We start from the raw sequence: 26,323 nt of genomic DNA, 5'->3' as shown, positions 1-26,323 counted from the left end.
CCCTAGTTTTGTCGCACCTGAACTACTGTTCAGTCGTGTGGTCAGGTGCCACAAAAAGGGACTTGCAAATGGCTCAGAACAGGGCAGCACGGCTGGCCCTTGGATGTACACAGAGTTAACATTAATAATATGCACGTCGAAGAGGAGACGAGATTGACTTCATCATTACTTGTCAATACCTCTCACAAATACATGTTGAATGCACAGGTTGAAGCGGACACCCATGCATAAACCACAAGACATGCCACAAGAGGTCTCTTCACAGTCCCCAAAGTCCAGACTATGGGAGGCGCACAGTACTACATAGAGCCATGACTACATGAAACTCTATTCCACATGAGGCAGGAAAATTTGATTAAAAAAAATTTAAAAAAACATAGAAATACACCTAATGGAACTGTGAACCAATACAAAGATGGGCACAGACACATGCGTGCACACACACGATAACATACGCACTATACACACAAGAATACATGGATTTTGTACTGTAGATATGTGGTAGTAGAGGAGTAGAGGCCTGAGGGCACACAGTGTGTTAAACTTGTGAATGTATTGTAATGTCCAGTCTATTCTAGTTAATCATTCATTCAGTTGTCCAACTGTGTGTATATGGCTCTGGTTTCAGTCACTGCACGGGTGGTGTGGTTGATCTCATTGGTCTCACTTGAAGGTTCAGTGTGGTTGAGTCATGTTCTGGTATGCAATGTGTTGGACACCCACTCTGAGATATACTCATGCCCTCGTACTGGGGTAGACTCACGTTCTCATGTAGTGGTGTCATTGTGCTCTTGTTTCAATGAAGCGGTGCTCAGTGGGCTTGGTGACTCATCTGCAGAATGGAGAAAGAAGACCTGAAGATCGTGAACAAGGATGAGGAGGATGAGATGGTGTGTTCCCTCATTTTATTACCTCTTTCTACCTTACCCCCCCCTTTCCTTCACTCACTCACACTCGCACGGCCCTGCTACACTACAGCCAGCAGGCGTCCGACATTGCCATCAGCCATTGAGGGAATGCTTCCTTTGAAATCATTAAAAGCCGCTATCCTGCCCGTGTTGCGCTCACATTGTGTCACGTCCAATGGCAGCGTCCATCTCAAGAATCGCCAAGGTTTAATTCTCGATGGCTGAATTAAAGTAATGACAAATAGTTGATTTTGGTTGCATATGGCCTCCAAGAAGCTACTAGCTAGCAGAAACTCTAGCTAGCTACATTGACTGACTATTTTCACAATGTAAACAAAAGCTACTTGTGTAATTAGAGGATCATTTAGTACAACCACTAGCAACATTTTAATGAGTACTTGCGATAAACTGGACCAAAGCTATTGTACTTACGCGTAATCGATGAATATGGTACAGTAGGGGAAAATAGAATGGACACTTCCCCTCTGCTGTCAAAACAGCGCACTCTGTGTAGCAGGTAGTGTCACATTGACGCGACGCTGATGGCAAAGTAACTTGACTCATATAGTGGAGCTGAAGTGTCTCTTGCTCTCTGTCTCGCTCTCTTGCTCTCTCACACTGTGTCACAGCTACACCACTCAGGCTCCGCTCTCAGGTCAACCGGCTGTCTGAGCCTGTAGGGAAGCAAACCCAGAGTCATATGGCAAACCCAATGTCATACAGTAGGGATACATAGACTACATTTGGCCAACTTGAGTAGGACAGCATGTTTGAGAGTATCCCAGTCTATTCTAGTTTCATTAATTCAGTTGTCCAACTGTGCGTCTCTCGCTCAACTGTCCCTCATTCTCGCTGTCTCTCCGTCCCTCATTCTCGCTGTCTCTCCGTCGCTCTCTATCCTCTCAATCCGTATATGACGTGACACACATTTGACAGAAGTACCGAGAAAGTACAGGTTCGGTATTCCGTGCAACACTAATATGAACTACAGCTTTAACCATCCTCTCTCCCGTCCATGGCCCCCTCTAGGAGCTCCAGGGGTACCGTGTGTGTCGGTGGCGCGTGGCGGTGGTGGGTCTTTGGGTGCTCTGTACGGGGGGCTTCCTGCTGCTGCTGCTCTACTGGATGCCAGAATGGTGTGTGAAGGCCACCTGTAGCCGGACCACCGTCAGAGAGGCTGAAGTGGTGCTGCTCCAATCCACCGTAAGTCATTGTTCTCGTTACTATGGCAGCAACCACTCTGGATATTTCAGTAACACTTTATTTTATTTTCAGCCACCAATTTGTAGTTAAAAATAAATAAATATAGTAGGCCTTAATTAAGTGTTTTCTTTTTCCAACATTAAGTCACTAGCAGTACCCTGCCCTTACATGCGGTAAATCATTGGAAATTAATCATTCTAGATAATACAATTCCCCTCTCCTGCAAGTAAAAAATGTATCTGAGTCGTTCCACCAATTCATTGCCCTTTGAGATGTGTAACATGGTGTTTTTTTGGGGGGGTGGGCCTAATTTTTAAGATTCGGTCATAAAGAACACATGTTCAACTTAATAAAAAACGTGTTTTTTTTCCCCCCAACTCAAGAGGTTAAATAATGTCTCTCTGTAATTTTTTTTGAGTAGTTTTAGTAGTTCTGAAAGCAGCAACCAAGAGCCAAATGGGGTCCCTGAAGGTTGTGTACTATGTTATCACGTAATTGCTGTCAAGCCCCTGCAACTGTGCACATAGACATGCACGTGCTTGGGCTCACCCCACAAACTCATTTAAACTTGCAACCTCATTGGACATCATTCCACCTACCAGTCAACATTGCTGGCTAATTCCTTGTTGTACAGACTAGTATGTTACATGCTATATGTTTGTTGTTGTGATTCGCCCTAACCCTAACCCTTAGACATTTTTAATATATTGAACAATAAACTAACTAAATACACCAGTGACGCCATTGAGGAGATACAGGTTGTGAGCATAGTGTTTCTGATCGGTTTGAGAAATGTCTTCTAATGTATTTGTCAGGCTAAAATGGCATGTTTAGGGAACATAATTTTCTGCTTGGTTTCCAAAGAAATGGAGCCTATTGACAGCGAAATGAAACCAGGCCTAATAGATGATGTATTATGCATGTACGAGACACACATTAACACATTGGTTCCAAAACGGGCGGGTTAAAAAATAACGATGCTTTCATCCTCTGGAACGCCTCTAAGTGCCAAATAAAGTAACAAGGTTGACCGTAACAACCATTAATCCCCTTGTGACAGGGCAAATGGAAACTGTTGCAGACAAGGGAGGGGCAATTAAATGTAAGCTTCACAAAAAAGTGTCATTGTTCAAACATTTCTAGCCTGTCTGTCTATGGGTAACAAGGTTGACCTGTTATGCTTGACCCCCTCAGTTCTGTTACAAAACACCAGAAAATGGCCAAAAATAGTAGAATCAGCTGACCTGCTTTTACTCTATGATTTGACTATTAGATGTTAAACGTTTTTCTTTAGCAATTTTTAAAATAAAATGCAATCGTTTCAATATGTTAAAACGAGAGTTCAGTTCACGTAACAGGTTGACCTTAAAATGAGGGACATGCTGAATTTTGGCACTAGCAAGACTTTAGTCATATAAAAATCTAATTTATTGAATTGTCCGTGTGGTCTATATTAAAGGGCACTTAATTGAATGTAACAGGCTTTTAAAATTCACTATTGGTGCACAATTTGTACTTAAAATATTAAAAGGCACTCATTTTCTGGAATGACTCATCTGTTCAGCTTTTTTGGTCTCTGGATAGACTATAATACCCATATTCTCAACGCCGGAGCGTAACAAACTCACATAGGCCTATTTCCTGTGGGATCATGGCACTTGCTTTCTCTTTAAAATGCAATGTTAGCCTACAATGAACCTATGTTATCCATATATAGGCAACTGCCAACATGATGGAGACACTTGAGTAAATGAGGGATACACAGTACAGTATATTGAAATCAGGTGCTTCCACAAAGGTGTGGTTCCTGAGTTCATTAAGCAATTATATCCCATCATGCTTAGGAACATGTATAAACATTCTGGGCAGGCCATTATCTTGGCTATGCCCCCATAGGATGACAATGTCCCCATCCACAAGGCAGGTTTGGTTACTGAATGGTTTGATGAGCATGAAAACGACGTAAACCATATGCCATGACCATCACCAGATCTCAACCCAATTGAACACTTATGGGAGAATCTGGAGCAGCGCCTGAGACAAATTTTTCCATCACCACCAACAAAACGCCAAATGATGGCATTTCTCATGGAAGAATGGTGTTGCATCCCTCCAATAGAGTTCCACTTGTAGAATCTATGCCATGGTGCATTGAAGTTGTTCTGGCTCGTGGTGGCCCAATGGGCCAGAAGGAGCCCTATTAAGACACTTTTTATGTTGGTATTTCCTTTTCTTGGGCAGTTACCTGTACTGTGTTTTAAAAAACAGTATGGCTTCAGACTAACTTTTTGGCACTGGTGCCGCTGCCACTAACATTTTCAGTAGGTGGCACCAGCCCATGATTTTGTTACGGCGTCACACAATAGAAAACATTTGGAATAATGTTATATAGTAATTTTCAGTGCTATTGAGATGGTATGATTCAAGAAATAAGTCGTTTCGTCTAACATGTCCAAGCTGGAATGCATGATAAATATATTTTGACGTGCAATACCTAAACCAGTGATTGGCATGAATTTGGGTTGCCGATTAGGCTATTGTTGCTACAATTTTGCTGTCAAGATAGGGCTCTGGAATTGCAAAATGTATTTTGTTCAATACAAATTGATTTGCTTATCTTTTTTGTGAACAAATAGCACAGGCTAATTGACTTTGGGCAACTTGAAACCAAAACCACAACCTAGTTTTTTTCCAGGAATCAGGATGCTAATGTTTGACCAAATCATGGTTTTAGCTCCCCCAAAAATAGAACGTTTTGAGTGAAGTGAACAGGTAGAATTTGTAGCTCGCAATGATGCGACCACATCCAAGCGTAGAGGTGTAGTTTACACCTCTCTAGTGTGTCTACCAGCTTACGTTTGTAGCCTATGTTTTAACCTAGTGCTTATTTGACTCATTATATACCTTTTTATTTGAAAGGATTTGAGAGTTAGTTTAAGAGTTTGGGAAAACAGGGCAGCGGGTCATCATGAGATTTTACGCACGGGCCCGCCATAGACTATAAGCGCAGCAGTGCAGTTGATATTGTACCGGGGATAATATTCTATATATATATTATATTCTATTGTGATGAATAATTATCATGGTAAATTGGAATGTCCCGTCAATGAGCATAGTGGATAGAAAAATACAAAACCAGGATAATGCATCAAAATCTACAAGAGCAGACTCTCCCTCAATGAATCTGAAGCTGTTCACATACATTTTTGCTTCACTAAGTAACGGGAATACAAGACAACCTGTCACCGCTGATGCTATGTGTGTGTGTGTGTGTGTGTGTGTGTGTGTGTGTGTGTGTGTGTGTGTGTGTGTGTGTGTGTGTGTGTGTGTGTTTTTCTCAGGATGAGTTTAAGCGCTGGTTCCTAGCCAAGGTGCGTGTGATGCTGGCCCCCGGGAGGAACCCCTTTGACAGCCTGGAGACCCAGACCACTCCCCCCATGGCCAACGGACACTCCCCCCACTCCTCGAACAGCCCCACCCAGGAGTTCAACAGGAAGTACGCAGAGTACCAGCCCACTCAGGTAATAACACGTGACGGCACACACAGTAACATACATGGATGGTCTTTTTACTTATTTTACCTGTCTTTCTCTCACACAGTCACAAAAATATAAACTTTCATGGTCAATTGGAGGGGTGCATAAAAAGGTTTCTGCCTTCTGCTGATAATTGTGTTCTGTTGACATTGTTTTATTCTTTTTTTTTCCCTTCTCGTTTCAGATTCGCTATTTTACACTCCATAGCACGAAGTACTACTGGAACGACGAGGTCCAGAATTTTGAGGTGTTAATGTAAGCAATTTAACGGACCATAATTATATTTAATGACCTGGAAACTTTTCTGAAGTTACAGTGCATTCAAAAGGATTCAGGCGCCTTCAATTTTTCCACATTTTGTTACGTTACAGCCTTATTCTAAAATGATATGTATGCATTTAATCCAATCTACACACAATACCCCATGACAAAGCAAAAACAGGTTTTTAGAAAATGTTTACAAATGTATAAAAAAATAAATATACCTTATTTATATACCTTATACCTTATAAGTATTCAGACCCTTTGCTAAGAGACTCGAAATTGAGCTCAGGTGCATCCTGTTTCCATTGATCATCCTTGAGATGTTTCTACAACTTGATTGGAGTCCACCTGTGGTAAATTCAATTGATTGGACATGATTTGGAAAGGCACACACCTGTCTATATAAGGTCCCACAGTTGACCATGCATGTCAGCGCAAAAACCAAGCCATGAATTTGAGGGAATTGTCCGTAGAGCTCCGAGACAGGATTGTGTCGAGGCACAGATCTGGGGAAGAGTACCAAAACATTTCTGCAGCATTGAAGTTCCCCAAGAACACAGTGGCCTCCATCATTCTTAAATGGAGGTTTGGAACCACTAAGACTCTTCCTAGAGCTGGCTGCCCGACCAAACTGAACAATCGGGGAAGAAGGACCTTGGTCAGGGAGGTGACCAAGAACCCAATGGTCACTCTGACAGAACTCTAGAGTTCCTCTGTGGAGATGGGAGAACCTTCCAGAAGGACAACCATCTCTGCAGCACTCCACCAAACAGGCCTTTATGGTAGAGTGGCCAGACAGAAGCTACTCCTCAGTAAAAGGCACATGACAGCCCGCTTGGAGTTTGCCAAAAGGCACCTAAAGGACTCTGACCATGAGAAACAAGATTCTCTGGTCTGATAAAACCAAGGTTGAACTCTTTGGCTTGAACACAAAGCATCACGTCTGGAGGAAACCTGGCACCATCCCTACAGTGAAGCATCGTGCTGTGGGGATGTTTTTCAGCGGCAGGGACTAGGACTAGTCAGGATCGAAGGAAAGATGAATGGAGAAAAGTAGAGAGAGATCTTTGATGACTTGCTCCAGAGCCCTCAGGACCTCAGACTGGGGTAAAGGTTCACCTTCCAACAGGACAACGACCCTAAGCACACATCCAAGACAACACATAAGTGGCTTCGGGAAAGTCTCTGAATGTCCTTGAGTGGCCCAGCCAGAGCTCGGAATTGAACCCGATCAAACATCTCTGGAGAGACCTGAAAATAGCTGTGCAGTGACGCTCCCCATCCAACCTGACAGAGCCAGAGAGGATCCGCAGAGAAGAATGGAAGAAATTCCCCAAATACAGGTGTGCCAAGCTTGTAGCGTCATACCCGAGAAGACTCAAGGCTGTAATTGCTGCCAAAGGTCCTTCAACAAAGTACTGAGTAAAGGGTCTGAATACTTATGTAAATGTGATATTTCCATTTTTGTGTGTGTATCTAAGCAAATGTGTTCCAATGGAGGTTTCTGGTTTCCTCTTTTTCACGCATACCTGCGCACACACCACAGGGGCTTGGAAGACCTAGAGGTGACCTGTTCCAACATCCACTCAGAGCACAGCACGGGGCTCACCAGCAACCAGCAGGAGTACAGGTACAGACTATTCTATTGCACTTTACCCTCGACTGGACTCCGGACTACAGCTACTACTGCAGCTTATTGAATAACCCTGGGGTTTGCCCTTTCCTATGGTAGATTCACCACCCCCGTCCCCCAGTGCTATACTTCATAACTGCCGGCCACAGCAGCATCTCGTCGCCTTAGACGACCGGACATCTAATAGCCCAGTCACCTAACAAAGCCCTGACAACACCTGATAATAGCCCTGCTGTCAGTCTGCTCAGATCTGGCCTAGTGCTCCCTGTGTGTCACATACCCAGCGTCTAGTGTGTGTGTTGAGTGTGACTCTGACCTACTTAATGCAGCACTATCAGTGTCGGCACCTTATCAAGGGTTTTATTACAAACCTCTTACAACGGTTTGTTGTAAAGTGGAATGAGCTGTTAGTGTTTGAACTGTAAATGTTGAACCATTTCTCTCATTCTTTCCCACAGGAGACTGTTTTTTGGAGTGAATGAAATTGCAGTGAAAGTGCCTTCAGTTTTCAAGCTGCTAATCAAAGAGGTAGGAGAGGTTTTGGGGTGTAAATGGGAATAAGGTATTCATATCCACTACTTAAAGAATTCTTGATGTTCTTGCCATGGATCCTTTTTCATTGTCTCTGAGAAGTAATTGATATCATTAGCCTACAGTGAGTGAACAAAACATTAGGAACACCTGCTCTTTCCATGACATACTGACCAGGTGAAAGCTATTCTCCCTTATTGATATCACCTGTTAAACTCACTTCAATCAGTGTAGATGAAGGGGAGAAGACATGATAAATAAGGATTTTTAAACCTTGAGACAATTGAGACATGGATTGTGCATGTGTGCAATTCAGAGGGTGAATGGGAAAGACAAAATATTTAAGTGCCTGAGTGTTTCAAGAACTGCAACGCTGCTGGGTTTTTCACGCTCAACAGTTTTCGGTGTGTATCAAGAATGGTCCAACACCCAAAGGACATACAGCCATCTTGATACAACTGTGGGAAGCATTGGAGTCAACATGGGCCAGCATCCTTATGGAACGCTTGTAGAGTCCATGCCCCAATAAATGGAGGCTGTTCTGAGGGCAAAAGGGAGTCCAACTCAATATTAGGAAGGGGTTCCTTATGTTTTGTACACGTGTGTGTGTGTGTGTGTATATATGTGTATCTATATATGTGTGTGTATATATGTGTATCTATATATATGTGTGTGTGTGTGTGTGTGTATGTATATATATATATATATATATATATATATATATATATATATGTGTGTGTGTGTGTGTGTGTGTGTGTGTGTGTGTGTGTGTGTGTGTGTATATATATATGTGTGTGTGTGATATATGTGTATATATGTATATGTGTGTGTATAAGGTGCATATGAAAATCAATAGCCATTTTATCTGTGATCCTGATACAGATGTAGGATCTGTTTGCTACAGATGGAAAATAATCCTTCAGCAACAGGAAATGTGAATTTTAATTAATGGACATTTTTGTAGCGGTTGATACATTTTTTCAGAAGGAAAAATCAAGTCTGAAATTTCAGTCGAAATTACAAACTTCAGAAGCACTTTCAAACCTCAAATACACTGTACGTTTTACATTTACAGCTCTCCTGCATCAGGGTGATCCAAATAATGAGAATCATATCCAAGAGCTGTGCGTGGCATTCTAATGAAAACATTCTGTTGAATGGAAGCCAACGGCTTTTAAAAAAAATGACCGGACATAATGATTCGGAGTTGTTGCAGGGAGGTTGTCTTTAGTCTAATGAGTGAACAGGGCCAACAATGGCAGTACAAACAGCATTTTCCACCTCCGCAGTTCCTCTCAGCTCCTTATTGTCTTTCTATCTCTCTGACGTCTCTCTCGCTCTTTCTGACCTCACTCTCTCTGCGACAGTCTCCATCTCGCTCTCTTGCTCTCTCTGTTGTGCGCTCTGTATAAAGAAACACATTGAACCATATATGTCAATCAAGGGGTATTTGGCGTTCATTTATACCATCTTCACACTTACGCCAAACCATGACTGGTTAAGTCTGGCTTAATCAGGCATTATTCTAGTAGTATGTCAAAATGGATGTCTTTTGTTGCAGCTTGTTGTTTTGAAGAAGTTGGCTGAACTACCTGTCACCCGGTCTCTCCTCCTGCAGGTCCTCAACCCTTTCTACATCTTCCAGCTCTTCAGTGTGATCCTGTGGAGCGCCGACGAGTACTACTACTACGCCGTAGCCATCGTCTTCATGTCGGTCATATCCATAGCTACCTCTCTGTACACCATTAAAAAGGTACGTCTGCCCTCCTCACGTTCCCTTCTTTTTCTTCCTCCCCTTTCTCAACTCCTCCTCTTCCGTCCTTCCTTCCTTCCTCCATTTTTACAACATTTTATGAAATAATCAAAAGTAAAAGGTGAATCTGGGGCCTTGCTGAACCAGCCTGAGCTCAACAAAGCTGGACTAAGCCAGAGTTAACTGCGATAGCCCCCTCCCCACTCTAATCCCAGAACCATTCAGGCCTGCATGAAAGGGCCAATCTCTGTATGGTCTGCTGCCCCCGAGGCCCTGGGTTCACCCCCTTACAATCACACCGCATAGGTAGGGAGATGGAGGAGGGGTGGAGACTTCTGCCGGGGCCCTGGGTTTACCCAAAGCCCCCTTTTAGAATCACACTGCATTTGTGAAGAGAAGGATATGTAGAGGAAGGGCATGGATGGAGAAAGTGGAAGGAGAGGGAGGGGGTGAAGGCTTCTCTCTAACCCCGAGGGAAATTAGAAGCTGTTAGCTAGAGGCCTGTTTTTCTAGCACCTGATGTGTGGTTCTGCTTATTTTCTGTTTTCTGAAACTATTCTCTACTTTTCAGCAATACGTCATGCTTCACGACTTGGTGGCAGCACACAGTATTGTCCGTGTTTCAGTCTGCAGAGCCAACAACGGTTTGTCTAACATACCTCATTTCGATTTTATCCACTTTGGCTAGTGTTCAATTAGCTGCTAGAAGGTCACACTTTTTTTTGTGCGTGTCTGCGGCAGTGGGCTCAGGCTGTGAATATGATGCCTCAGCGTTTTTCCCCTGCTGCCTAGAGTAATGAGAGATGTCCTGAACAAGAAAGATGCTCGGAATACCTCTCGTTTTCTCTCTCTCCCTTACCTCCCTCCTCTACTTTCCCTTCCTTTCTCTCTTTCCTCTGCTCTCCCCCTCTCCCCCCCTGTCTCCACACCTACTGCCTCTCTCCTCTCCTTTGTGTTGGATCATAGCAGACATCGAGGAGGCCCTGTCCACTGACCTGGTGCCTGGCGATGTCATGGTCATCCCTAGCAACGGGACCATCATGCCGTGCGATGCGGTGCTGGTCAGCGGCACCTGCATTGTCAACGAGAGCATGCTGACAGGTGAGACCTGGATATTCTGCCTTGTCTGTCTCACTACCCAAATACAAAATGTATATTTTACATTTGTGCAAAGCAGCACAACACTACACTCTGTAAATGCTGTATACTTATGCATCAAAGCACCCAGACTCAACCTCAGTCTCCCCTCCTCGCTCCCCCTTCCTGTCCCTGTCTCTCCCCCTTCTTCCTCCCCCAAGGCGAGAGTGTGCCCGTCACCAAGACCAACCTCCCCAACCCGGGTGAGGGGGACAAGGAGGGTGACGGAGCCTACAGCATGGAGGAGCACAAGAGACACACCCTCTTCTGTGGCACGCACATCATCCAGACCCGTTTCTACTCAGGGGAACTGGTCAAGGCAGTGGTGGTCCGCACAGGTTAGTGTGTATGTGTCCTCAGTCACAACACGCGCGCACACACACTACCTATTTCATTTTTGTTCGATCATGATCTGCCCTCAGATTTCTTTTAGGACCAGTTGTCACATTCTGAATTCTGCTTTCATCTAAATATGCTCGTCCGTGTCCCCCTCCCCCACCAGGCTTCAGCACAGCTAAGGGCCAGCTGGTGCGCTCCATCCTCTACCCCAAGCCCACGGACTTCAAGCTGTACCGCGACGCCTACCTCTTCCTGCTGTGCCTGGTGGCTATAGCCGGTATCGGCTTTGTCTACTCCATCGTCCTCAGCATCATGAACAAGGTACTGTACTGGACTGAACAGAGCAGGACGCTCTCTCACGGGGCTACTGCCGGGCTGGGGAGAAAGAGAAGGGAAGAAGTGAGTCAGGGAAGAGGGAGAGTGACTAGTCCTTTTTAGATGGTGTACAAGGTGTCTAGGTCAGTGGTAATGTGGTCAGGGCATTTCATTGGAAAATGGAGTTGAACTGAAAAAGACTGGCTATTTATCTTCATGTTCAATTCCTACATGAGCTCCTATTGTATTGGACTTGTTTTCTTGCCCTCTCCTCTACTGGGGCCCAGGTGCCAGCCAAGACCATCATCATCGAGTCCCTGGACATCATCACCATCACCGTGCCCCCCGCGCTGCCCGCTGCCATGACGGCGGGCATTGTGTACGCCCAGCGCCGCCTCAAACGCATCGGCATCTTCTGCATCAGCCCCCAGAGGATCAACATCTGTGGCCAGCTCAACCTGGTCTGCTTCGACAAGGTGGACACACACACACACACACACACACACTAGTAGAGGAGAGGCTGTGCTTGGGAAACTAGTTGTATTGTATTGTGGTCTGGTGATCTGATATGGGAATCGCCATGCTCAACAGTTACTTCTCTATATTTACTTTGAAGAAAGGGTTATTCTCACCCTATTCACCATCTCTGTTACTCTCTCCTCAGACGGGTACACTCACAGAGGATGGACTGGACTTATGGGGTGTCCAGAGAGTGGAGAATGGCACTTTCCACCTGTCAGAGGAGAATGCCTACAAGGAGAGTCTGGTCAAGTCCCAGTTTGTAGCCTGCATGGCCACCTGCCACTCTCTTACCAAGATCGATGGCCAGCTGTCCGGAGACCCTCTGGACCTGAAGATGTTTGAGGCCACAGGTTGGGTGAGTGACCGAAACTGGACCTTTAACCTCTGTCCTTCACTCTTTCTTCACCCATCCAGTGTGTTTCGTGCAGAGATATGTGGAAAGTGTGGTGGACAAGTTGCTTTGAGAGATTTTCCGGCTTACTATTTCTTACATCTTAATGTTCTTTTCGGAACAAGTATTCGCTTTCCCCTGACTTTCAATGATGTGCAGATCACACTTATTGGTCCATTTTGAGATGTTGGTCAGTTGAAATGTCCACTTTTGATGCAGCTTAGCATTTCTTTCATGTTCTTTCACGTTCATGTCAGATCCTGGAGGAGGCCACTGAGGAGGAGACCTCCCTCCACGACCGCATCATGCCCACCGTGGTGCGGCCCCCCAAGCAGCTGATGCCCCCAGAGCCCGTCATGTCACCCGAACAGGACATGGTACGAATAGTTTACACCCCCCCCCCCCCCAGAGAGCAAGGCACTGATGTAAAATATTAAGATTAAGCTCTGTCACATATTCACCTGTCACATATTCATTCACCTGTCACATATTCAGTTGTCACATATTTTTTGAAATGCACTTTTTGATTGTACATTCACTCTGTTTACTTCACTTTCACACCGTAGGAGCTGTATGACTTGTCGGTAAGTAGTGCTATCTCTCTTTTTAATATTTCTCGTAGTTTGACTTGGAGGCGAAAGGTCCAGAGGTGAAAGGTAATCCTGTGTGTTGTGTCCCCATACAGTTGGCCTATGAGATTGGTATTGTGCGTCAGTTCCCGTTCTCCTCGGCGCTGCAGAGGATGTGTGTGGTGGCCCGTCTGCTGGGGGAGAAGCGCATGGATGCCTACCTCAAGGGAGCGCCAGAGGTGGTGGCCAGCCTCTGCAAGAAAGACACTGGTTGGTCTCTAAACTGTTTACTCTGAATTTGACAGTATGTTTTGCAGACGCTCCTATTGAGAAGAAGTTATGGCCAGTATAGTAACGAACGAACGCTCTGCTATTCAGTCGTAGCCTTGGTCTAACCAAGTGTGATAATCATGGTCACTTCATACGAATGGTGTATTGAAATGATGCCAATGCCATGATAAAGACGAGCAGTTTAAGTAAAATGTTTTGCTCCCTGGAATTGTTCATTTTGAAGATGTTTTCGAAACCATCTGTCCGTGTAGTTCCAGAGGATTTTGCGGAGGTTCTGGAGGACTACACCAAGCAGGGCTTCCGGGTCATCGCCCTGGCCCACCGCCGCCTCGAGTCCAAACTCACCTGGCACAAAGTCCAGAACATCAACAGGGACCAGATGGAGGCCAACATGGAGTTTCTGGGGCTGATCATCATGCAGAACAAGCTGAAGGCTGAGACTGCCGGGGTACTGGAGGACCTCCGCAGGGCACACATCCGCACCGTCATGGTCACTGGTGAGAAAGCGGACACACCAACATGTTTATCATATCAACATACACACTAAAACATCACTGATCTGACTTGACTGGATCTGTGAAAGCCATTCAGTGGACTTGGATGCCAATGGTGTTGAATCAGTGATGAGTTACCTCAAGGTATATGCCATTTAGCAGAAGCTTTTTTTCCCCAAAGCGACATATAATCAGGCATGCATACATTCTACATATGGGTGGCCACAATACTGGCGTTTACAAGCGCCATGCTCTACCAACCGAGCCACACAGGATCGCTATCAGACATGAGCGGTTGTCACTCTCTAATGACAACCACCAGTACCCACTCATACTGTAGCCGTGCCTCACACACACAGAATGTGATGTTGGCTGTGATGATCTTTGGGTTTTTCTTGTGGTTCTCAACGCTTTATGGAGGTATTCCTGGAATCCAGACTAATAAAGTTCTGGGCCGTGCAGCTTAACGGGCAGAAAGAGCCAAAGTCCAGCCCGCTGTCTCTCTCTCTCTCCTTTTCTCCCTCTGTCGCTTTCAGCACTGTAAATATAATCACACAATTATATGGTTTCACCACCCACCAACCCCTCTCACTAACCCGTGGCCTGTCATGCGGACCGCTGGTCCAGAGCCAGTATGCCCAGGCCGCTCCATTCCAACCCCTACCCAGGTTTAGAGTTTCACAAAGAGCATAGCGCCAGGACAATACCCCCTTGTACCTCAGGGAATAGGAGGCAATCACCTCTTGGGCAATGATCTGAGATCTGTTTTGTGTTCCCCCCCCCTTCCATAATGGTTGTGAGTAGGTCTGTGCCTAAAGGCAACATTTAACATCTTTCCTCCAGGTGACAACATGTTGACGGCCATCTCAGTGGCCAGGGACTGTGGCATGATCCCCCCTCAGGACCGGGTCATCATCGCCGACGCGCTGCCCTCCAAAGATGGTCAGTCGGCCAAGATCAACTGGCGCTACGCAGATAAACCCAGCAAACATATGGGCAAAGCCCCACGCCTGGAGGTGAGAGATGGACCCCTGGTGGTGGGTGTGGCTAATTACAGCTCTGTCAGACAGACACACACACATACACACACACACACACTAGATGCTGGGTGAGTGAGACATGGAAAATAGAACCACCACACATGTGAGTGCCCTCTGTGGGCCAGTATGAGTCATGATTAAGCTAGTTGTTCTGATCCCCCTGAGTTTCAATGAGATCCATGCATGGTTACATCAGAACTCAGAAATAGCCCAGTGATCACACGCAGAAGGAATGGATGAATGAATGGGTGTGTTCTGGGTTCTAGACAATGGCAGCCAGTCATTGTGTCAGATTGCGTCTAGATGCTATCAGGAATATGTATATTTACTGGCATACCTTAAAGGGATAGTTTGGGATTTTGGCAATGAAGCCCTTTATCTACTTCCTCAGTCAGATTAACTTGTGGATACCATTTGTATGTGTTGTTCAGTTTGAAGGAAGTTGCTAAGTAGCGTTAGTGCAATTACTGGAAGTCTATGGGAACAGCTAGCATGCTAGCTTTCCTTGTAGAATTCGTCGTTACGCTAAAGCTAGTTAGCATTGGCTCACGAAACTTCCTCCAACTTCCTTCGTACTGGACGTTGAGACATAAAAATAGTATCCCTAGTTCATCTGACTCTGAGGAAGTAGATAAAGGGCTTCATTGCCAAATCCCTATAAGGTCTCCACATCAGTTTATATGGAAACCAGTGGTAATTTTGACAAAAATATTTTTCAGTGGCAATTGACGAGACTTTAACTAAATAGACCCAGAAAAAACTAACTAAACGAAAAAGCTTTTTCATTTCAGTCGACTAAAACGAGACAAGAATAAATGACCTCTGTGACTAAAATCTGACTGCTAAGTGGACTGGACAAAAGTTCTTGGAGAGATTGAGAGCTTTTCAGTGATGAGCACAATTAATATTAGCAGCACAGATGCGCAGCACAGTTCTGTTCAGCAGTGGGAAGGACACACCAAACCCGGCCTAGATCAGGTGAGCTGCGGGGGAGCAAGAGCTGAGGCAGACAGGCTCCGCCTCTGATTATACACATCACGTTGGCGACTCTCTCTTGCTTCCCGTAGATAACTAGTCACCACCAGCTTTCTCGTTGGCTATCCTTTACCTGGATAAGAAACACAAGCTGCTTTACGAAATGAAAAACAGTAGCTGCATTTGAGTTTAATAGTAAAACAAGTCTAGCTATGTTTTTCTCTCCCTTGAGTATAGAGAAGTAGGCTGTCTTTGAATTTGTAGTCTCGCTCAACCCTCCCACTTTCCCCACTGCATTTCATAGGCAGGTTCTGTATCCAAGTCTCCCTCTTTTCCTCAGAGAGACAGCTTGATTCTAGCCCTTACGGTTCAAACGATATGACCCATAATACCGTCACTACGTGTTTTTCTTTCTATCGTGCTTTAGCGGGCCGCATTTTGCAATCGTAAAGTGGCTCGTTCTAAAACTAGGCTACTTGCGGACCGGACTGTTAACTATTTGTTTAGGCGACAACTTATTCAGTCATAGCAAACAATTTATTGACTAAATTCCTCTTGCCACTACACTATCTGACTGGGTAAATAACTTTTATTTTGAGTTAATGGGGACTGAGACTTGAACACTTGGACCAGTTCTCGATCACTGATTTGGACTCTAGGTTTTTGTGACTCCACGACATCACTGGGCGAAAGTCATTAGCTCCCATTCTATTTTTGGACACCAATGTGGCTGTGGCGTCTGTGGAACGTTGACCACAATGCCAATGATGCGACCGAGGGACGGATGTGCAACCCTTCCTGCTTTGCCAATACTTTGCGGCACCATCTGGTGATTATGCTTCTCTCGCGCTCTCTCTCTCTCCACTTGTGTGTGTCTGTTCTGTATGTAATGTACACTATCAATGTAGGCTGAGTTAGGAATTTACATGGCCAGATAATTCTTAAATAGTGGGGAGAACAAGTATTTGATACACTGCCGATTTTGCAGGTTTTCCTACTTACAAAGCATGTAGAGGTCTGTAATTTTTATCATAGGTACACTTCAACTGTGAGACGGAATCTAAAACACAACGCGATTTTCTGGATTTGTGTTTTAGATTCCGTCTCTCTGTTGAAGTGTACCTATGATAAAAATTACAGACCTCTACATGCTTTGTAAGTAGGAAACACTGCCGATTTTGCAGGTTATCAAATACTTGTTCTCCCCACTGTATGTTTGTCATATTTCTGCTGCTGGGAAGAGAATAGGATGTTATGCAGACAAATATGTTGGTAGGACAACGCTATGTATGTTTGTGCTCAGAAGTCAGTGACTTATGTTTACTATAGGTTAATGAGGCAATACAAATGTAACGTGACTAAAATGAAAGGGCATTTAGTTGACTAAAATGGCCCACTGTTTTCGTCATTTTGAAAATAACTACACAATCTTTTTTTTCTTTTTTTATGTGAAACATTTCACTAAGTCTTAATGATATTTTAGTCAGAGTGCCAAAGATAACATTGATGGAAACTGAAGTTGTCAGTCGCTAGCTTTTACAACTGTTACTCTACATAAGCCATGTTGTATCAATCATTTGCAAGATGTCATTCTTCCCTTGCTCACCTGTACCTGCTTGCCCCCCGCCCCTTCCTGTCCCAACAGGAAGTAGAGATCAGTCTAGAGGATGTGTGTCACACTGACGAGCCCAAGTCTCAGGACCAGTACCACTTCGCCATGAGTGGCAAGTCCTTTGCTGTCATCACTGAGCACTTTCAGGATGTGTTGCAAAAGGTAATGGGGTCCATTCCCCAAACACATAGCTATTGCTGTTGTGATTTGGTTGTGTCTAATGCATTGTTGTCGGCCTATCTGGTGTAGTTGGTGCTGCATGGGACAGTGTTTGCCCGAATGGCCCCCGACCAGAAGACCCAGCTCATTGAAGCACTGCAGAGTGTGGAGTGAGTAGAGATGCTGTTGACCCGTGGGCACAAATAGCACAGTACACACTCACCCTCTTCATAGATCTGTTTAAATTGCATTCGTTACACATTTTGTAAATTACAGTTAAAAACAGTAAATTATCTTTCCTTATCTGTAGCTATTTTGTGGGCATGTGTGGAGATGGCGCAAATGATTGTGGTGTAAGTACAGACCTCTTTTGAAAGCATTTTTTATTGTCAAATGATTATGCAGATAGAAGTAAAGACACTATGTTATTGCTTCAACTTGCTCCCCTCCTCCAACCTCGCTTTCTAGGCTTTGAAGAGGGCTCATGGTGGGATCTCTCTCTCTGAGCTGGAGGCCTCTGTAGCCTCTCCCTTCACCTCCAGGACCCCCAACATCTCCTGTGTGCCAAGCCTCATCAGGTAGGCCTGCCCTGGGCCTCATGCACCAGAACACTACCCATCAGCTCAACATGGCTGATGGGTAGCCTTATAAAAGCACTTGCACACTGACTCGCTCAATTCTTTCCTAAAAAAAAAACGATCTATCCACAGAGAAGGGCGAGCGGCTCTCATCACCTCCTTCTGTGTGTTCAAGTTCATGGCCCTCTACAGCATCATCCAGTACATCAGTGTCACCCTGCTCTACTCTGTGAGTACAGTACCCCTCCCTTAGTCTCTGCACTCCTGTGAGGACATTACTAGTCTCTGGTGTATACAGTAGCTGACCTCTGACCTTATCGCTCTGTAACCATGTCAGATCCTCAGTAACCTGGGAGACTTCCAGTTCCTCTTTATCGACATCGCTATCATCCTCCTCATCGTCTTCACCAGTAAGTAGATCAACACTAGTTAGTTTGACACTTGTCCACAAGTGTCCAGACACTTTTATTGCAATTTAATTTAGTTTTTAGAAACTTACCCCACCAGCAATAGACTTCCTCATTGCTCGTTCTGCAGTATGGGAGTCACAGTATGGGACTCCAAAAACACCCAAATACTTTATTTTAGAAACTGCAAAGCTCTCAGTAGAGTGATGCAGGTCTTTAGATGTTGTTGGTAAGTTTCTATAAACCAGGTGAAATTTTAGAAAATTGAGATTTGGTAGAAATAAAAGTGAGCTTGTCCTTTTTAAATTAAATGTTTGATCTTCTACCAGCTTTGCTGGGTTTGTACCTCACTCTCTGTACCCATCCTACCTTCCGGTTCCTTATTTCTTTCCCTGTGTCTTTGTCACTGTCTCTCCCACCTTCTCTGTCCAGTGTCTCTGAACCCAGCGTGGAAGGAGCTGGTGTCGAGGCGTCCCCCCTCAGGTCTGATCTCAGGCCCTCTGCTATTCTCCGTGCTTACTCAGATCCTCATCTGTCTGGGCTTCCAGACCATCGCCTTCCTCTGGGTCCGACACCAGGCCTGGTACGACATCTGGACGCCAGAGTCAGAGTGAGTCCAAGTTCAACCCCCAAGCTAACTACAGGACCTATTCAAAACACACCATTGGGGGGACAGCAGTAAGAATGTAAAATCACCAATTCACACCAAAACTGTTCCAGTACTAACACACCTGTAACAATACACCAATGGACAAATGAGATGACACTACCAGACTCAAAACAAACCAATAAGCCATATACCGTGAATGTCTTATTGTGTATCATTACTGCAAACAGTAGGGACGTCGCCAGTCAGCTTTTGACTTGTAAAACTGCTTCCCGATATACATATGACTCTGTTTGCATCTCTGTTCTCTCCTCTCCCAGTGCCTGCAACTCGTCCCCCCATGCCAACTTCTCCCCGAAACACAACTCCTCTGAGGACGACCACAACATCAAGAACTACGAGAACACCTCCCTGTTCTACGTCTCCTCCTTCCAGTACCTCATCGTGGCCATCGTCTTCTCCAAGGGGAAGCCCTTCAGACAGCCCAGCTACAAAAACTGTGAGGACCACTACTAACACCAACGTTCCCACGTATTCGCCTGAAAATCAGATAACAGTATAAAAGTGTTGGTTCTAAAATCAAGTTAGGGTTTGAGATTGGTTGGAAATGCACAATTATTTTCTGTGTGACTGACCTATGTTTGATTAGTTGTTCTGTCCGTCTCTCTGCAGGGCCCTTCGTGGTGTCATGTATTGGCTTGTACATATTTCTGTTCTTCATCATGTTCTACCCTGTGTCTGCTATCGATGAATTCCTAGAGGTGAGTGGACATCAACCAGGAGAGACGAGCTTCATACTGATATTAGCCTCAAGCTTCGGTTGAATTGGGTCCTACAGTAATGACTTTGTGAATTAACGTGGCGTTGCTTCACTTGTTTTGTTTAAATGTGCTCTTGTGAATCTGTTCCTCTCCCTCCCGTCTAGATTGTGTGTGTTCCGTTTGAATGGAGAATCACTCTGTTCTTCATCATCGTAGTCAATGCAGCCGTGTCTGTCTTGGCGGAGGTAAGACACACACACTGAACTGTCCATTTTGCAGTATTCTGGGCTCTCTTTACACCATGTTACATAGGTCTTTCTCGCATGTACAGTTTTTGTTTTGTCGTCAGTGTTGACGTCATTAAGGTGCATAGGTTGTCACGTGGTGTTCGATTGTGCGTTGACTCTGACCTACTGTCGGAGAGTGTTAAAGGATGAAGTGGAGGGCTGAGCTGTGATGTACCATTTGACTACCTTTTCAGTATGAAAAAGACAGAAACTGCCTCGTCTTTCATTGACGTAACCGACTGAAAAAGCCCTCTTGTAAACTTGAGCGGGGACACGCACACAATTCCTCCCTTTAAACACAACCTGCCATCACCACAGTGACGGCCACGCTGTAAACCACTCGGCGTATTAAATCTAATGGGTGGTTGGTTACACACCCAGGCTCTGCTCTTTCTCAGTCTCCAAGCGTAGACAAGTGGCAGAACATGATGCCTTCGAGCTGTGTGGCCCAATGATAGAGATGGCTCACCGGTGATTTACTATTACAAAATGCCCCTGGCTTGCCCTGCGCAGTAGAGCAGTTCTCTCTCCCCGCTCTTGAGCCTCCCAAGCACACACACAGCTTAGCAGTGACACAAGATGGCGGTCTCGCCAAGGCTGCCAACCTCCCACACACCAACCAATGACGCTCAATGGATAATCACCAGGAACAGATCCCTGTCACACAAAATCCACTTTTGAAACGCACCATCCTGTTGTAGATGATGACACCCTCTTTCTCATTGTATTTATTGTCGTCATTTATGTTGAGAATAACCCCTTTTGCCTCTACTCACGACTAACGTACAGCGCTGAAATCACCTCAAACGTCTTTTCAGTAGTTTGACTATACAAAAAACAAATGAGGGTGGACAAAATCTGCTTGAGAAAAGCTGTGTGATCAAGTAGCCACTCTGCTCTTTGTAATTTTTTTCCCGCCCACTGCGCCTATTATTCCATAGACCCTCGTCCTTGACGTCGTCTTATGGAAGCTTGTGTTCAGCCGAGACAAGCAGGGCAGCTATGGCGCCACACCCGCCACCCCGACAACACAGGTGTGGAAATCTGACACTCCTCTTCCACTGTCGCTTTTAATCTCTCCTTTCTCTTTCTCTATCACCCAGCACTCTTATTATATAACCTACCCAAACCTTGCATGTGTGGACCTTATTGTTCTCTGACCCTCTTTCGCCCCCCCTGGTGGGTTGTCTGTGTTATTACTCTTCTCTGGGAGCACGATTCCTTCCTGTATTTAATACCCCCAGCAGTAGTACAGTATTGGCTCCAGTAAGCTCCTCCCGCTGCATGCGCCTCAAAGCGTCCCGTTAGCTCCTAACCGTGTGAGTGGAAACCGCATGGTCTAGATCAGGTACAGTACGTATCCACTGCAGGCTGGCTGAGAAGGGTGTGTCTCCCACCCATGGTGTCAAAAATTCTCCTAATTATCTTCTCTGTTGCACTGCATGTCTGCTTGTTTTGAGGTAATTCTCGGCATAAAAACGACAATCCCCCAAACGTATTGCCATGCTTGACTTGAATTTGAATTACCTAAGAACTTATTCTGTTGAAATTATAGAATTTTTCACAACAGTTAAAAACCATAATAAAACAATGTGTGTGCATGCTGCAATAGGGAACCAATCTGACTACCTTTAGGTTATATAGTGCATGTGGTGACACAAGCATGTGAGATCATTCTACCTTCTAAAGGCACAAAAATACAAAAGAGAATTGGGAAGACAATGAATGAGGAAACATATCCACAGAGGAAAAAAATATTCCTAAAGTTTTCTTTTCCCTTTCCCTCCTCTTGTTGTTATTGTGCGGTTTCCAGGGTGGCATAGACCTCTGGGGACCCAAGTGTCTGTCGTGGCTGTGCTGCCGGCAGAGGAAGGTACCCAAAGCACTCTACATGCACCTGGCCCAGGAGCTGAGCGTGGACCCCGACTGGCCCCCCAAACCCACCACCACCACTGAAGCCAATCCCCCGCCGCCCGGCAACACCCCAGAAAACTGCTCCTCCTACCAGATCATGGGCGACTCCTAGCACCCCCCCGCACCCGATCTTGCTAAAGCAGATAAACATACACGACCAAAAGGACAAAAAATAAACTGTTGTCTATGAAAAGGACGAGGCGAAAGACTATGAAAGATGGGGTGATGGTGAAAATGGTTTGTGGGATGGACAAATGGGAGTGTGGATCCTCCAGGTATCTGGTCTCTCCATGCTCTTTGCTGCTCAGATCAATCACAGTGTTAAGACCCTGGCTAGTCTACATAAGCCCCACCAACCAAACCCCTCAACCTGCCACCACCCCCAGGTCCACAAAGGTTTGTCTACTACACAAATACATCCCAAGGATAGATAGTGTACTCCAGCGATTCTCAACTGGTGGGTCACAACCCAAATTTGGGTCGCGGGTGGTTTTGAATGGGTCGTGGGTGTCTGGATATTTATTTATTTACTCAGTCTGAACTTAAACGACTAAAACCAGTTAGAAAGTGATTAAATAATTTAATCTGACCTATTTTTCTTCAATCACTGTATTTTCAATATAGAGCTATTAGCAGTGCTATGTTGGTTGATTTTGTGGTCTCAAACCAGTGAGTTTATGAACATACATTTTCCAGATTACATTTTTGCTAATTTTCTTTGCGATGCAAATACACTATATGACCAAAGGTATGTGGACACCTGCTTGTCAAACATCTCATTCCAAAATCATGGGCATTAATATGGAGTCGGTGCCCCCTTTGCTGCTATAACAGCCTCCGCTCTTCTGGGAAGGCTTTCCACTAGATATTGGAGCATTGCTGCAGTGATTTGCTCCCATTCATACACGAGCATTAGTGAGGTCAGGCACTGATGTTGGGCGATTAAGCCTGCATCACATAGGTGCTCAATGGGGTTGAGGTCAGGGCTCTATACAGGCCAGTCAAGTTCTTCCACACCAATCTCGACAAACCATTTCTGTATGGACCTTGATTTGTGCACAGGGGCATTATCATGCTATAACAGTGAAGGACCTTCCCCAAACTGTTGCCATAAAGTTGGAAGCACAGAATCATCTAGAATGTCGTGTGCTGTAATGTTATGATTTCCCTTCACTGGAACTAAGGGGCCTAGCCAGAACCATGAAAAACAGTCCCAGGCCATTATTCCTCTTCCACCAATCTTTACAGTTGGCACTATGCATTCGGGCAGGTAGCATTCTCCTGGCATTTTCCAAATCCAGATTTGTCCTTCAGACTGCCAGATGATGAAGCGTGATTAATCACTCCAGAAAACACGTTTCCACTGCTTCAGAGTCCAATGGCGGCGAGCTTTACACCACTTTAGCCGACGCTTGGCATTGCGCATGGTGATCTTAGGCTTGAGTGCGGCTGCTCGTCCATGGAAACCCATTTCATTAAGCTCCCGACGAACAGTTCTTGTGCTGACATTGCTTCCAATGGCAGTTTGGAACTCGGTAGTGAGTGTTGCAACCGAGGACAGACGGTTTTTACACGCTTCCGCACTCGGCGGTCCCGTTCTGTGAGCTTGTGTGGCCTGCCACTTCGCGGGTGAGCCTAGACGTTTCCACTTCAAAATAACAGCCCTTACAGTTGACCGAGGAAGCTCTAGCAGGGCATAATTTGACGAACTGACTTGTTGAAAAGGTGGCATCCTGTGACAGTGCCATGTTGAAGGTCACTGAGCTCTTCAGTAAGGCCATACTTCTGCCAATGTTTTCCTATGGAGATTACATGGCTGTGTGCTTGATTTTATACACCTGTCAGAAACGGGTGTGGCTAAAATTGCCGAATCCACTAATCTGATGGGGTGTCCACATACTTTTGTGTGTATATAGTGTATCAAGTTGCGACTGAGCCAACCTGGTTTAATTTGTGTCCTGGGCAAAACCAGTTGAGAATCACTGGTCTACTCTATATCCACCCCACTTCTCCTCCTCCGCCCTCACCTGGTCTACCTGCAGTCCAAGAGTCCTTGTTGTCGACAGGCTGGGTCCTGTGGCAGAGTCAGACCCCTGTGCTAAAATATGCAGCAAACGAACACACTCCAATCTTAGTTCTTATTTTTACAGTTGTAGTTGCTGCTGCCGTGATTCCTCCAGGAGCTCAAGATCTTCTCCCGTTGCTTTTGTTTGTAAGCAGCCACCAGACATCTCCACTAAGGTGGTTATCATCATACAGGAGACTCGACGCATGGATGTGCATGAACCCAGCTCCATATAGCCATTGTTACATGGTGGTTGGAACACTACTGCTTACCCAACAGTACTGTAATCTTATTATTGCTGAACCAGAACCTTTTTGTAGTATGAAACAGTATGTGCACACAAGAGGCAGCATGCAAACGGCTTGGAATCACGTGTAGCAGCAATCCCCCCCCTCCCCCCCGCATGTAGAAACCATCCATAGGCGAATAGACTTGCAAAATCGTGTCAAACTGGCCACACATGGGCTAGCATTGCTCCGCATAAAAACTGTCTTTGAAAAAAATAAAAATTGATCCTGTATTGCATTTCTTCCCATGGAAGAAGAATCAAGGTATGATAATGGCATTGTGAAATTCATTAGCTAGCTGTATGCTCTCTCCATACAGCCGTGCAACTGGCAACACATACTGTACTACCGATATACACACTGCGCTATAGCCATAATAGCATGCATGTATAACCACTGCACAGTCAAAAGTGAAATCAAAGGGCTAATACTCATTGTCCATCAGAGGAAGCTGCTGGGTGGAGATCTAGGATGACGGGCTCAAATCAAATACAATCTCATTTCATTTGTCACATGCTTCGTAAACAACCGGTGTAGACTGAGTGAAATTATTGCTTCCGGGTCCTTTTCCAACAATGCAAAAGATTAAAGATAAAAAAATGACAATAGAAATACTAACAAGGAATAAATACGAATAACAATAACAAGTAAAAAAACATTGCTATATTCAGGAAGTACTGGTACAGAGTACAAGGTAATTGAGGTCGATATGCACATCAAGTAGGGGTAAAGTGACTAGGCAACAGGATAGATAATACACAGTAGCAGCAGCATATGTGGTGAGTGTGAAAGTGTGTGTGGCATCAGTATGTGGGTGTGTGTGTTGAGGGTGTCAGTGAGTGTGTAGGTAGATTCCATTGTGTATGCATAGAGTCCGTACAAGAGTTGGTGCAAAAAAGGGTCAATGCTGGTAGTCCGGGTAGTCATTTCCTTATCTATTTACCAGTCTTGTTTAGCAGTAGTGCTAAGCGATTAGTGTTTTTTTGGAGGTTGTTTCGGTTCGATTATTAAAAAAGAATCACGGTTTTAGGTTGCGATTATTTGGGTTAAATGCTGCCCATTACTGCTGATCATTTATTCACATTACTTTAATATAAAATATAGTTCAGTGTATTACATTTGTTTTATTTGATGACTTTATTTCAAGTCACCATCTCATGTCTATAGAGATGCTGTCTGACAAAATCACTATTTTGTAGCTCTTCAAAGTAAATCATATTTTTATGACTGCTGAATAACAACGATCAATCACTTTGATCATGTATTTTCTGGTAGAGATACCTCGCGAAGCCACAGCTGCTCTGTCACCTCACGATCGTGCATTCTTGTCTCTTCCTATAGCAGGCATAAAAGAAACAGACCGGACAAGTAGATGCGCAATGGATTATGGCCATTGTAGTTAATTACCATGTTTTATGCGCTAAACTATGTAGAATACTGGCCTGTTGGAAACTACATCGCACAGGTTCAGGCTGGATCTGATTTGTCTCAAGAGAAACTGTACAATGTGCGCATTGAGCATACAGGAAAAAAACTGAACAGAATGGAATTCAAATAATTGAACCAACTTTAGCCAATTAGTTGCTTTAACAACAAAAAATAAACTTAATTGCTCAGCAATATTTAGCAGTCTTATGGCTTGGGGGTAGAAGCTGTCCAGGGTCCTGTTGGTTCCAGACTTGGTGCACACTGGCACTGCTTGCTGTGAGGTAGCAGAGAAAATAGTCTAAAACACGTGAGAGAAA

General features: G+C 44.9%; 1 protein-coding gene across 5 annotated transcripts in view; it reads left to right on the top strand.

Annotated features, from left to right (window-relative positions):
• LOC115158127 (probable cation-transporting ATPase 13A3) overlaps window positions 1-22,815 on the top strand; it is a 51,516-nt gene extending 28,701 nt beyond the window's left edge. For 2 of the 5 annotated variants that reach the window (XM_029706696.1, XM_029706697.1), the window contains exons 3-32: window positions 806-890; window positions 1,938-2,111; window positions 5,453-5,632; window positions 5,832-5,902; window positions 7,458-7,541; window positions 8,003-8,072; window positions 9,694-9,828; window positions 10,400-10,472; window positions 10,795-10,929; window positions 11,127-11,303; window positions 11,468-11,625; window positions 11,907-12,095; window positions 12,284-12,496; window positions 12,790-12,909; window positions 13,099-13,116; window positions 13,218-13,371; window positions 13,644-13,889; window positions 14,730-14,902; window positions 17,547-17,675; window positions 17,763-17,842; window positions 17,983-18,025; window positions 18,141-18,250; window positions 18,383-18,479; window positions 18,588-18,660; window positions 19,090-19,267; window positions 19,585-19,763; window positions 19,937-20,025; window positions 20,190-20,270; window positions 21,254-21,346; window positions 22,126-22,815. In XM_029706696.1, the coding sequence (XP_029562556.1) occupies window positions 840-890; window positions 1,938-2,111; window positions 5,453-5,632; window positions 5,832-5,902; window positions 7,458-7,541; window positions 8,003-8,072; window positions 9,694-9,828; window positions 10,400-10,472; window positions 10,795-10,929; window positions 11,127-11,303; window positions 11,468-11,625; window positions 11,907-12,095; window positions 12,284-12,496; window positions 12,790-12,909; window positions 13,099-13,116; window positions 13,218-13,371; window positions 13,644-13,889; window positions 14,730-14,902; window positions 17,547-17,675; window positions 17,763-17,842; window positions 17,983-18,025; window positions 18,141-18,250; window positions 18,383-18,479; window positions 18,588-18,660; window positions 19,090-19,267; window positions 19,585-19,763; window positions 19,937-20,025; window positions 20,190-20,270; window positions 21,254-21,346; window positions 22,126-22,338 (3,786 nt within the window). In that variant the 5' untranslated portion in view covers window positions 806-839 and the 3' untranslated portion in view covers window positions 22,339-22,815. The remainder of the gene's footprint in view (window positions 1-805; window positions 891-1,937; window positions 2,112-5,452; window positions 5,633-5,831; window positions 5,903-7,457; window positions 7,542-8,002; window positions 8,073-9,693; window positions 9,829-10,399; window positions 10,473-10,794; window positions 10,930-11,126; window positions 11,304-11,467; window positions 11,626-11,906; window positions 12,096-12,283; window positions 12,497-12,789; window positions 12,910-13,098; window positions 13,117-13,217; window positions 13,372-13,643; window positions 13,890-14,729; window positions 14,903-17,546; window positions 17,676-17,762; window positions 17,843-17,982; window positions 18,026-18,140; window positions 18,251-18,382; window positions 18,480-18,587; window positions 18,661-19,089; window positions 19,268-19,584; window positions 19,764-19,936; window positions 20,026-20,189; window positions 20,271-21,253; window positions 21,347-22,125) is intronic. The other 3 variants (XM_029706698.1, XM_029706700.1, XM_029706699.1) reach the window with 3 other exon arrangements.
• The last annotated feature ends 3,508 nt before the right edge of the window (window positions 22,816-26,323 follow it).

The sequence above is a fragment of the Salmo trutta genome, chromosome 22, assembly GCF_901001165.1.
Source record: "Salmo trutta chromosome 22, fSalTru1.1, whole genome shotgun sequence".
Classification (NCBI taxonomy): Eukaryota; Metazoa; Chordata; class Actinopteri; order Salmoniformes; family Salmonidae; genus Salmo; species Salmo trutta.
The sequence above is the reverse complement of the archived record's forward strand: the minus strand, read 5'-3'. Positions and strand labels throughout refer to the sequence as shown.